Source organism: Onychomys torridus, unplaced genomic scaffold (genome assembly GCF_903995425.1).
Source record: "Onychomys torridus unplaced genomic scaffold, mOncTor1.1, whole genome shotgun sequence".
Classification (NCBI taxonomy): domain Eukaryota; kingdom Metazoa; phylum Chordata; class Mammalia; order Rodentia; family Cricetidae; genus Onychomys; species Onychomys torridus.
Window position 1 is genome coordinate 2,259,739 of NW_023414046.1, and position 12,930 is coordinate 2,272,668.

General features: G+C 38.7%; 1 protein-coding gene and 1 non-coding gene across 6 annotated transcripts; one reads left to right on the plus strand and one right to left on the minus strand.

Annotated features, from left to right (window-relative positions):
• Nucleotides 1-513: 513 nt before the first annotated feature.
• On the minus strand, nt 514-12,412 carry LOC118576675 (zinc finger protein 54-like). Of its 5 annotated transcripts, XM_036176879.1 has the most exons (7): nt 12,151-12,412; nt 10,955-11,079; nt 10,263-10,348; nt 6,143-6,233; nt 5,280-5,327; nt 4,099-4,225; nt 514-2,441 (listed from the first exon to the last, which is right to left on the minus strand). In XM_036176879.1, exons 4-7 carry the CDS (start codon nt 6,170-6,172, stop codon nt 616-618), a joined length of 2,031 nt encoding a protein of 676 aa, XP_036032772.1. In that variant the 5' UTR covers nt 6,173-6,233; nt 10,263-10,348; nt 10,955-11,079; nt 12,151-12,412; the 3' UTR covers nt 514-615. The 5 variants fall into 5 exon arrangements, with proteins under 5 accessions (XP_036032772.1, XP_036032769.1, XP_036032770.1 ...); XM_036176876.1 differs by lacking the exon at nt 5,280-5,327; XM_036176877.1 differs by lacking the exons at nt 5,280-5,327; nt 10,955-11,079.
• Nucleotides 10,504-10,607, plus strand: LOC118576686. The gene has a single exon (XR_004943973.1). It is a non-coding gene; the product is annotated as a U6 spliceosomal RNA (small nuclear RNA).
• Nucleotides 12,413-12,930: the final 518 nt, after the last annotated feature.

Sequence of the window (12,930 nt, forward strand, 5' to 3'; positions counted from 1 at the left end):
ACAAGAAAATGTTTTTATTACATTTTTAACCAGAGGCTGGAGACATGGCTTAGTGGGGAAAAGCACTGGTTGCTCTTCCAGAAGACCAGTGTTCAATTGCAAACACATGCATAGCAGTTCAGAATGGTCTGCAAGTACACATTCAGGGGATCTGATGACCCCTTCTGCCCTCCACCTATACCAGGCATACATGTAGTGCACAGGCATACTTGCAGGCAAAGCATACATATACATTAAAAATTAAATAAAGAGCTTTTCCCACTGTTTCATTTGCAGAATTTTATTTTAATATAAACTAGGATATTTGTAAAAATGTAAACCTTCATTAAAGAGTTTCACAAATTTCTTTATGTTTCTATTTTGTATACTGTTGTGATCTGTTGTGATTTGTAAGCAGAGAATACTAGAAAATGCTATGTCACATTATTCAAACCATGTTTCTCCCCAGTATAAATTTTCAAATACCTTTTTTTTTTTTTTTTTCTGGAGCTGAAGATCGAACCCAGGGCCCTGCACTTGCTAGGCAAGTGTTCTACCACTGAGCTAAATCCCCAACCCCTCAAATATGTTCTACATTTCGAACTCTGAATAAAGGATGTGTCAGTCTTTGCTTTTCTATGCTTTCTCTCCATGATGGATTTTCTGATGTCTCCTTAAACCACAAGATTGGATAAAGGATTTGTCACATTCCTGACAGCTGTAAGGTCTCTCTCCAGTGTGAACTCTCTGGTGTTTTCTAAGATTAAAGTCCTGGGTAAAGAACTTGTTGCATTCCATACATTTGTAAGGTTTCTCCCCAGAATGAACTCTCTGATGTCTTCTAAGATCTGTGCAACTGATAAAGGATTTGTCACATTCCTTACATCTATAAGGTCTCTCTCCAGTATGAACTCTCTGATGTCTCCTAAGACTTACAATATGGATAAAGGATATGTCACAGTCTTTACATTTGTGAAGTTTCTCTCCAGTATGAATTTTCTGATGGGCTCTAAGATATGAGCAGCTAGTATAAGACTTGTCACATTCCTTACATTTGTAAAGTTTCTCTCCAGTATGAACACTCTGATGTCTTTTAAGTTGTGAGCAACTGGTAAAGGATTTGTCACATTCCTTACATCTGTAAGGTCTCTCTCCAGTATGAACTCTCTGATGTATTCTAAGACTTGCAATATGGATATAGGACATGTCACAGTCTTTGCATTTGTAAAGTTTCTCTCCAGTATGAATTTTCTGATGTGTCTTTAAACCAGAAGAGTGGGCAAAAGATTTGTCACATTCCTGACAACTGTAAGGTCTCTCTCCAGTATGAACTCTCTGATGTTTTCTAAGATTTGAATAATGGGTAAAGGACTTGTCACATTCCATACATTTGTAAGGTTTCTCCCCAGTATGGATTTTCTGATGTCTTCTAAGAGTTGAGTTCAAGGTAAAGGATTTGCCACAGACCTCACATTTATAAGGTTTGTCACCAGCATGGATTCTGTAATGCCTGTTAAGAAGTGATAATTCAAGAAAGGACTTACCACATTCTTTGCATGTGTGAACCTTCTCTAGAGAATGAGTTTTCCTATGCCTACTCAGTGATGAATAGTGGGTAAAGGATCTGTCACAGTCACTGCACTTGTAAAGCTTCTCTCCAGTACGGAGTCTGTAATGGCTTCTAAAGTGTGAAAGCTGATGAAAGGCCTTGCCACATTCTTGACAACTATAATATTTCCCAGCAGTATGCATTTTCTGATGTCTCTTGAGAGTGGACCAGTGAGCAAAGGATTTGTCACATTCCTTACATTTGTAAGGCTTCTCTCCAGTATGCAATTTTTGATGGTTATTAAATCCTGACAACTGACGAAATGACTTTCCACATTCTTTGCATTTGTAAGGTTTCTCCCCAGTATGAAGTCTTTGATGTATTTTAAGAGTTGAACGCTGGGTAAAAGATTTTTCACAAACATTGCACTTGTAGGGTCTCTTTCCACTGTGTATTCTCTGATGTACACTAAGGTTTGAGGCAGTACTGAAGCATTTCCCACACATTCCACACTGGTGTGGTTTCTCTCCAATGTAGATTGGCTGTTGCAAAAGACTGTATGCAGCGCTGAAATAGTCATCATATTCTCGCTGCCTGTGTTCTTTCTTTGTAGTGTAGAGTCTCTGACCTTGAGAAATGTTGAAACACAAATTTAAAGTTTTCTCACAATCTTTAGATTTGTAAGGTTCTTCTCCAGGGAGCATGCTTTCATGTCTGTCTGGATTTGATGAGTCAATAGAGGCATCGCTGTGATTACTGCACCTGTAGTTATTAGAGTTTTCTGTAGTTTCACTTGTTCTATAAAGTGCACATGTGGACGGGTCATGAAGCACTTTGCCAAGCTCAGTACACTGACAAGACTCCTTTTCAGTCTTCACATGTTGACGGACAGGATCATATTTGCAATAGTTCTCTGAAAATGAGTATAATTCAGATTAATAGGGCTTGTTCCAATAATAAACATGTGATAAATGACTGTCTCCCTAAGTTCTCTCTTAAGATAAATACCTTGAACTATTTGGATTAGAGTTCCCAGACATGGATATTTTTCACTCATGGTAATTGTATGGATTCTCACAAGAACAGCATGACAGCCTTCAAAGGTCAATGATTTATAACAGATACCTCATCTTTATAAAAAAAAAAAAAAAATCTCTGACTGGGAAAAAGATGAAAAAATTAATTGAGGGTCATTAATTAGCTTTGGTATAGAGTTCACTGACTAATTATATTTAGAATACATGTCACTATCTTTAAATAATTCTTCTCAGAAATTGATGGTGTTTAATCCAATCTGAGGTTCACAGTATCTTTACTTACTAAGTGATAGACAATGAAAAGTACTTTTCAGAAGACTCAATCCCTTAAAAGATTAAAGTCTTACTTAAAAGCATCAAAGAGTTTAGTTTTCTCACTAGGAAAACACATTAGATTCTTAAAAAGTAATGGATCCAAGGACAGAATTTTGCCAGGCATCAGAAGCTCTAGGTCATTTGAGGCAGGGCTGTCATGGGCAGCTATTGCTTATTCCTATCCTCCACTGTCTGAGCGCCACACACTGCTGTATTTAACTTTCCTCATAGAGGTATTCTCAAGTCCACTCCGTACACTGACTCCTAAGATTATTTTCCAGAAGGGTGTCTGTGTATTCTCCACTGGGAAGAAAATGAAGAATGTAGTAAGAAGACAGGCACACAAGGAAGGAAATTACAGAAGAATCCTACTTCATGGACTCACATTAGACTTAACATTTTGTAAAATTATTCCAAGCATAGTCAAATAAAACTGCATTTTGTACTACTATTAAGTCACCATAATTCACAACACCTTCTAACAGTTATTACAACAGATAGGATGCATCCTGGGGCCAGGACACTACACTAAGTTAAGTGACCAGGAATCCTTTCAAGTGCAACTGAATATCACAAAACCATTCTCAGCTCTTGCTTTCTCTTTCACTCAATCCCTTCACTGTTCTGCCCATTCACTAACCTACTCTACTGTGGCTACTCTCTCCTCTCCACATTCCAGGGCAATCTTATTCTTTTTGGACAGGTGATCACACTAACCTTGCATACAATAAATAATCCACATGTTCTCTGAGGCAGCCCATGACCCATGCTAGAACTTTTAGAAAGATTACACAAGTGCAAGACAGCACTGCACTCAGTACAGGAAAACAGAAAGCAGAGGAATTTAGGCAAGATTTCTCAATTGATATTTCTTCTCAAATTCTTCAGTATATTTAGTATTTTCAGTTTGTATATCTTGAATTTTTTCACAATTAAAATGAGTCAATTGCAATAATGGACATAGAGCTTTAAGATATGAGTGGAAAAATTATATGCTACTGAGTTTCTGAACTCTTGGAACCAAAATGAAGGGTGGATGATACCTCAAATTGGAAAATGGAAAGAGAAAACCAAATAGCATGGAAAAGTTCTTTCCTACTACTATGCTTTGCCTTGTCTCTGTTGGTTTTTTTCAGGACAGCTTAACAGATTTTACATCCTATGAAGTCAGAAGAAACAAAAGATAGGTTAGGAATTCTACAAGCAAAATGTTCTCACCCACAAAGACCAGGTTGCTGTAATTCTCCACCATCACATCAATGTACAAAGCCCTCTGAGCACAGTCCAGCCATTCCCACTCCTCCTGGTGGAAGTCCACAGCTACATCCCTGAATGTCAACAGACCCTGAAACAAAAAAGTACGGTTTGATCATGTGCTACCTGGAAGTGCTTTCCCAGATATAAGGAGATGGAATGTAGATGAGTGAAGATAATTACTCAAAGAGAAGATTTCCAATACAGTCACATTCTATCATGAATGTTCTAACTCTGTGAAAACAGAATGAAACAATAGTCTTACGAGCAGTATACATGAAACAGGAAATACACTTAAGGTCTGGGCATACTTGTCTATCTGTTATGGATTCTGTGTTTATGTTACACAAGATCATAGCAGACATGTCTCAGGAGGAAAATTCATTATGAGGAAATGTGTTTTAAATGCTGTACCTGCACATCATGCTAAAACACTAACACAATTCAATCCTGTGTGTACTTGGACCTTACATGACTATTCTAACAGACTCAGTTGGGATGTTTAAACTCTAGGTCTAATGCCACACCATTAAATAGCAAACGAGTAGGTATGGAAGGCAGAATTCATGACTGATTTTGCACACACAAAGAGTTCTGATTTTTTTCCACAGTAGCAAGGACTGTAACAGCAGTACATACTGTCAATTTTAACATTAACATGTAAGATAAGTGTTCTATGGAATTAATTTCATGAGCATGCTTGGGCCACTATGAACAGAGAGAAAAATCTGCAACAGCCATATCAGATATAATCCAAAATTTCCCTAAGAATATGCATAAGCCAACAGAGTTTTGAAAAATATTTCACTTTACTCCCAAAGAGTAATAAAAATTGAGGAAAGTCCAAAAACACATCAAATAATGTTTACAGTATAACAAAGAGAATCTGTACCAGTGACACTTTGGATAAGGCTCATAGCAAGAATTTACCAAAAATTAAATTAACTAAATACCAAGGAAATAAAACTGCAAATCAACCAATGGGCATATGAAATAAATAGATATTTTTCAAAGACAGAAAATCAAAAGGCCAATTAACATTGCAAAAGAGTCCAGGATCCCCAAAAGGCCAACCATTGAAATGGAAATGAAAATTTCTTAGAAATACTGCCTCACCCCAGGCAGAATGGCTGTTATCAACTAACCTGACGACAAATGTTTGAGGGATATGGAGAGAAAGGCAGCCATATTCCCTGTTGATGGAAGGATGGACTAATTAATACAGTCATGTGGGAATTAGAGATTATTAAAAAAGTTGAAAAGAGCACTAACATATGACCCACCCCTTTAACTCCGGGCCATATACCCAGAGAACAACACACCCCACTATAAAGACATTCATACCCCATTTTATTGCTGTTTTAATCACAAAAGGAAAAGTACTGGAATCAAAGAAATTATCAAGAGATGAACTGACAATGAAAATTGTATAAAATGGAGTATAATTCAGATGAAGAGAAAAATAAAATGAAAATGTGCAGGAAAGTGGATGGACCCAAAATGTGTAATATTAAGCTGTCATATACTTTTAGAAAGAAGATACCATGTTTTCACTCATATGCAGAATCTACCCAGTAATAATATGTATATAGAAGCAATGTATAGGTCGGCACAATATAACACGGAGAAAAGAGAACAGGAAAGATTAAATTATCAGGGACTGATGCAGGTAATGAACACTAGTTACGAAAAAGTATATAAAGCTAAGTACTTTTCTAGTTTTAATTCTGCCAAAGGTTTTCGGAGTTTTGGTAGTGAAGTAAATCAAAATATATTCAACTGTGAAAATATAAAATCACACATGAGGACAACTCTAACTGTATATAAGTACGTTGACTTGTATAGTCTTTGGGCCTACTTAATTTCACTGAGTGATTTTATTGTTTGTATTTTTGCAGAATTTTTCATAATAAAAATCTTTAAAAACATCATCAGAAGCAGAAAATTAAAGGCTTTTAATACATGAAAGTATAACATATTTAGATAAAGAATGGAAAGGACCACTGACCTGCGACATGTTTACTGGGGAATCAGCCATTTCCTATTGTTTCTCTTCTTTGAGTTTCTCTTTCAGGAACAATGAATACATGGTTGCTTCCCTTTCAAATTAATGGGTCAAAAAGCAAGAGTTAAAATTACTAAAAATAATACTGAAATAAAAATACTGAAAGTTGTTAGAAAACAAGGTCAAACCACATGAAAAATCCCAAGCAACAGAATTCTACCAGGTGTCTAGTCAATGATCCCAAAGCCAGGAGAGCATGGAAAGATACTTGAAACTTGAAGTGATAACCATCACCAACCATATTGTTGCACAAAGAAAACAACACTCTCAAAATTGATGGAGACATAAGTGTATTTCAAGAGTCACAAATAAACACAATTGATTTCACTAAAGCAACACTGTAGATAATAGCAAAGGTTTGAAAAGGACTTTTCCATCACTTGGCAAAAAGCCAAGGAAATTGTAAAAAAAAAAAAAAAAGAGTCCTCCTTTTTTCTTCTACAACCAAAGTCCATTACCTGCAGGAAGCAATCCTAAAGGTATACAAAGAAATGAAATTTGACAGATGGATGTGTTTCATTTTGCAGAATCTGAAAGATTAAAATATGTACACCACAGCATTGACACCTACTCAGGATTTCAATGGGCAACTCCTATGAGTTCTGAAAAGGCTGATTCTGGACTACAAACCTATTAGACATTATGGCCATCATGGGAATACCTGTACAAATTAAGTTGATAATGCTCCAGCATATGTCTCCAATAAAATGAGACAATTTTTTGCTTATTACAATATAAAGTATGTTACAGGTATACCAACAATCTCACAGGCCAAGCAATCATAGAAAGATCCAACCAAACTTTAAAGGATATGCTAAATAAACAGAAAGAGGTAACAATGACCCCTAGAAATAGATTACATAATGTTTTATTAACCTTGAATTTTCTCAATGCCGTTGAGAAAAGGTCAACAGCTGTGGAGAGACATTGGACAACAGAAAAAACTCCTGAGCTAAACCAAATTATTTAATTCAAAGATGTGTTGACCTTGGAATAGAAACCAGGATACTTCCTACATTGGGGAAGGGGTTTTGCTTTTTTTTCTACAAGAGGAGAAAAGCTATGGATACCAACAAAATTAATAAAAATTTGATTTGAATAGGAGAAACCTCTTGATAAGGAGAAATGATAGCTCATCCACCGATGAGACAACTCTATAAGTTGTAAGGAAAACTCAACAAAAAGGGATCAGAGCAGGGTTCTGTTTTTGTCTTTACAGGATAATAAAAATACCCATCTTCAAGAAATTATAAGGCCTTGGACACCTAGATGTCTACCACATAAAGGAAGGACCTATTATTACCAATATACTCTACAGGGATATATCTCACTGTCTAACATCAATCTCTTAAACTTTAGAATAGTTCTTGTCCCGATTCAATTATAAATTAAGCTGGCTTTGGAGTTGGAATGTGGCTCTCCCCTTCTCTAAACCCAAACTTGTTGCTAAAAGAAAAAAAAATTGGAAGATTCTGTCTTATATCAGAAAAGCCAACTGGTGTGGGATAGAAGAAAACTAATAATCTAGGAATCACTGTTGTCAAGTTCTATTTCTTTCCATTCTTATCCCTGATTTCTGGAAATTCTTCATCAAATAACCCTAAATCCAAACTTTCCATTTTGATATTAATAATGTTTAAGTTTTCCACAGTGAAAAATAAATCTTTCCAAAAGCAATCACTGAAGGAAGTCTTCAGAAGGAAGATGGGGCCCCACAAAAATGACTCTACTCATCCAGAAAGATGCCACTGTACCTAAGCACATTACCTAACGATCAGCTTTTGACTGATAATTCTTCAGGACAGTTCCAAGATGAGATGGTCCATCATACTACCCTTTTTTTTTTTAAAAAAAAGATTTACTTATTTACTATGTATACAGTGTTCTGTCTGCATGTATGCCTGTGGGCCAGAAGAGGGCGCCAGATCTCATTACAGATGGTTGTGAGCCACCATGTGGTTGCTGGGAATTGAACTCAGGACCTTTGGTAGAGCAGCCAATGCTCTTAACCACTGAGCCATCTCTCCAGCCCCCCATACTACACTTCTAACCAGAATCTCAGACAACCTTATCCATTACTCTGAGACTGGCCGCAGACTCTACAGCTAGCCCTACTGAGACCTAACTATCTACGCTTTCTTATAGGACCCTACAGAGATACTGTCGCCCCCTAAACAGTAGGAAGCAATTCTAAGAAAACAGTGGCCCAAAGATTTCATTTTCTCAGGGTTGTGGATAAATGGTTATAGGGTTGTGGATGGAACACTAAATTTAGACTCAGTAATCTCCTTTAGAAAAGAAAAAAGGAGAATGGATATGTATAGTATATTAAGGTAGATTATTGTATCTTCTAGTAAACTGTTTTGGCCAACTATTAGCCTTGGATAATTTGCACTGATATTGCTTCTTGTATATTTGATACAAATGTAAATTCTTCTTATATTTCCATTTAAGATAATTGGTATATTGATACAAATACAAAACTATGTTTGTTGTATTGTATTTATATTTCTACTCCTGTTTGAAATATTTTGTATATCGATACAAATGTAAAATTATATTTGTCATACCGTATGTATATTCTACCTCTTCTTAGGATATTTTGTATATTGATACATATTAAGGATATTGTTGTCATACTCTATATATTGCACTATACATTTCTACCTCTGTTTCAGATATTTTGTGTATTGTCACAATTTTTAGTTCATTGTCCTTATACAGGTATATCCACTTACAGACTGTTTACCTTGTTAATGTGAAGCCTTATCCTTAGGTTATCTAGGTAGATATGACTTACAGATTTATAGCCACCTATGCTTGTCATCTCTATAGTTATGTTAGTTAGGTTCTCCAGATTTACAGAAGCATATGTCAGATGAACAGGTAATCTTCAAACACTTCATAGACCTAGAGAACATGGCATTTAAATGTTTTGATAATTTAGAATTCTGTTGACATGAGACACGATTGCTCCTGGCAGCAGAGATCTGATCCTGAAAGAATGTTAGGCTTCCATTTGGAAGTTTGCCTTCTTCTTGACACAAAATGGCCTGTCAGGCAAAGAATGGCCCTTGCTTCTACTGCTGACAGCATAAATGCTGTCCTTTCTAGATGAGCAGGACACAAGGAAAAGTGACAACTGAATTCTGCCAAGACAGGGTAAGATGGTCTTTTAAAATCCTGCTTCCGAAAATGGCCTGTCAGATAGTCTAGGCTATTAACCAAATTGGATGCCCCAACAATGCTGAGAAACTTTAGGTGACTATCCAGGCCGCCAACTGTCTATTTTCGCAAGAATTTCAGAAATTGTTTGCCTGCATTTCCCATTTTCTCAGGTATTAGTATGTTCCTTCTCAGGTCTTTGATGGAGTTGAAGACTAGATAGTTACAGTTATAATCTTCTCATCTCTTAGCTAGAACACATTAAGTACTAGAATTAGAGTCTTCAGGAAAGGACAGCTATTAGAACCATCTCAGTAGTTTGTCATTTACCTGTCTTCTGGACATTTAGCATGTCTTTCTTGTCTGATGTTGTTCTTATTGGTTGTAGTTCCATTTTTGTTTATGTTATTACCCTTTCTTCTTCCTGGACTTAACTTGATAATCATTCTTATCGTATATAGTTTGCATTAAGTTTAGAACCTTCTTATTTAGACAAAAAGGGGAAATGTAGTGGTATTTGGTCTGCCCATGACCTTGGGCTATAGGGTCCAAAGGAGGCAGTACTTCTTGCCCTTGTGACCACTTCAAGGGAAAGGGAGAAGGGTCACAAATCCAGGTGTATTCACTCCCAGTCAGAACAAAGGACGACTTCAGCTGTTTACTTGGTTCTATATTCGTGAGTGTATTTATACCTTAATAAACCCCTATTACCCATTAAATAGACTCACATGGATTGATCTTAACATGCCAACATTAGGATAATCCTGAGAATTTTCTCCTCAGTGGGAGTCTCCAGAATTATCTCTAGTGAAACAGAATGTGGGAAAACTGATTTCATGTCCCACTTCCACATTCACTTGATCCCCTTTCCACTCCTTCACCAATGTCTCCACCATACCTGGACCCTTAGCTACTGTCTCCTCTCTCCTTCCAGGCCACTTCGTTCTGCTGCACAGGTGAGCAGGTCTGGGTGGTCAGTGATCCCTGCACATGAGAAAGGGATTGTTCAGTAAACATGGGTATATCTAACACAGGACTGTGCTCAGGAAATGAAGAGAAAACTAAATACAGGATTACAAAATGATTCCCCAACTGCCCTGCAGAGTCAGAATCCTAAAAACAATTAGAAAGCATTTTTAGTACTCGCTTCAGCAGCACATATACTAAAATTGGAATGATACAGAGATTAGCATGGCCCCTGCGCAAGGATGACACGCAAATTCGTGAAGCGTTCCATATTTTTAAGAAAAAAGAAAACATTTTTAGTTATTGTATCTTGAATCCCACTTCCAATCACAGCTCAGTCAAAACTCAGGGGCAGAAATGGAACTGAATGATTGAGAAGAGAAAATTATACACTAGTGAGGTTCTGAATTGATCATGGACCAATAATGATGAAGCCCTACACCTCCCAAAGGGACACACAGGAAGAAGAGAGAAGGTATCATGAAAGTTTTCTTTTTTCCTCTATGGATTTCACTTTATTCTGTGGGATTGAGACTCACTCACACAAAGCTCACACACTTATAGATTAGTCTGTCAAGAAATACTGAGAAGGAGCAAGGGAGACTGCGAGCAAACTGTTCTCACCCACAGAGGCCATACTCCTGCAATTCTGCAACATCCAGTGCCAGTACAAAGCCCTCAGAGCAGGGTCCAGGCATGGCCACACCTCCCGGGAGATGTCCACAGTCACACCACTGGCTGTCAACAGACTACAAAAGAAAATGCAACAGTTTGAATCATCCTGTTGGTGCACACATTTAATCCTAGCACTTGGGAGAAACAGGTGGGTGGCATTTTGTGTTTTCCAGTACAGTCTGGTCTACATGGTGGATTTGGGCCAGACACAACAACACTGTGAGTTCAGGTCGCAAACACAGCAAACACAAGAACCAAAAAAAAAAAAAAAATTTGGTCATGTGCCCATGGACAGAATGCTTTTCTTGGACCAAGGAGACAAAAGACTAATGCAGAGATTTTTCTGATGAGTTATCACAAGTATTCAAAAGATGCTTTCTAATATTATTCTATATTATAATGCTTTCCAATTTCTTTCTTCGTCTTCTATTTCCCCCTGAAACAGGGTTTTTCTGTGTAGTGCTGGCTGTCCTTGAAGTCACTATGTACACCTTGCCAGCCTCCAACTGACTGTGGTCCACCTGCCTCTGCCTTCTGAATGTCGGGATTGAAGGCCTGTGCCACCAGGCCTGACAAAGACACTTTTCAGAACGCTGTATTTACATCCCAGTGTGCATATGTCTCAGAAAGAAATTAATGGTGGATAAACGTTTACTTTTAAAAGGTAATGTTTACAAGTATACTGTGGAACTCGCAAAAAAAAAAAAAAAAAAATGTACTTTCAGATTCAGTGAAATCTGCAGGCGTTCCTTTCATGACTATAATCCAAGAGCTCTCGGCGAATCCAAGTCTCCAGGTAAATATTGCACTCTCTTAAATAGGGAAGCGGCATAACACGGAAGTTAGTACGGATGACTGTAAATTTCAAGAGCTTTGTCGTTTCCACCACAGCAAAGAGAATGGTGTTTGCATATCTCAACAGATAAATTCAAATATTCGATTAGATTATTCTTATTCTTACAAGAATATTTGGATAATCCGAAGATGCGTTTAAAAAAAGAAACAGGCTTATTCCACAGGATCTAAAATACACCAAGGGAAGACACCCACTGCAGAATTTCGGAGCCGGCTTCCTTAGGAACAGCAGAGAAACTGCTCGCACCCCGTCCTTCCCTCCCGCGTCCCAGCCCCGCAGCTCCTCTGACCTGGGAGGTTCCAGGGCCGCCGGGCTGCGGTTCCCGCCACTGCGCTGTGACTGTGACTTTCCCAGGCCGCCCGCGCGGAGACTGCGGCTCCGGGAGGTTTCGGGTCCCCGCGACACCCCGCCGTGTCCTCCGCACCCAGGTCTGCACCACGCGGTTCCCCACCCGGCAGGACCTGCAGCAAGGAAGGGTAATGGTCCCTCAACACTGCTGACCTTGGCCCCGCTCCAACATACTCGGTCTCATATTGTGTCCCAAGATCCCCTTTACGTCACCACTCTAAGCCCTCCCACACTCCACACTTCCCCTACGCTCAGCCAATGAGCCACATCCTCCCATCCACTGTTTCCGGGTGAGTCCCCGCCCTTCTAGACCCGCCCTCTCTCCCACTGGGTCTCAGGCTGCCTTCCACACAGCTCCAGCTGTCAGCTGCCCTGGACCCGCTCTGCACAGCCTCCCCACATGCTTGCTGCCAGCCTGGACCAGAACTGCACCTAGGAGGACGCTGCACCCCGGGTATCTGACCACCAGCCTAGGTTCTGAAATCTTCTGATAAAAGACAGACACAGCCTAACCTCGACTTGACTACCAGCAGCCTGGGCTACATGCTTACACCAAATGATCACAGGCTAAATTCAGATGCCAACCTCCCAATGCTAACACGAACATGAAAATCCAGAACCAAATATTGCAATTGTGCCTTGGGGATAGACATTTCAGGAACTTGGAATTGGGAAAGAAATGGGTGTCTCCAGAAGTCAGTGCTAACAGCCCAAGGCTGAG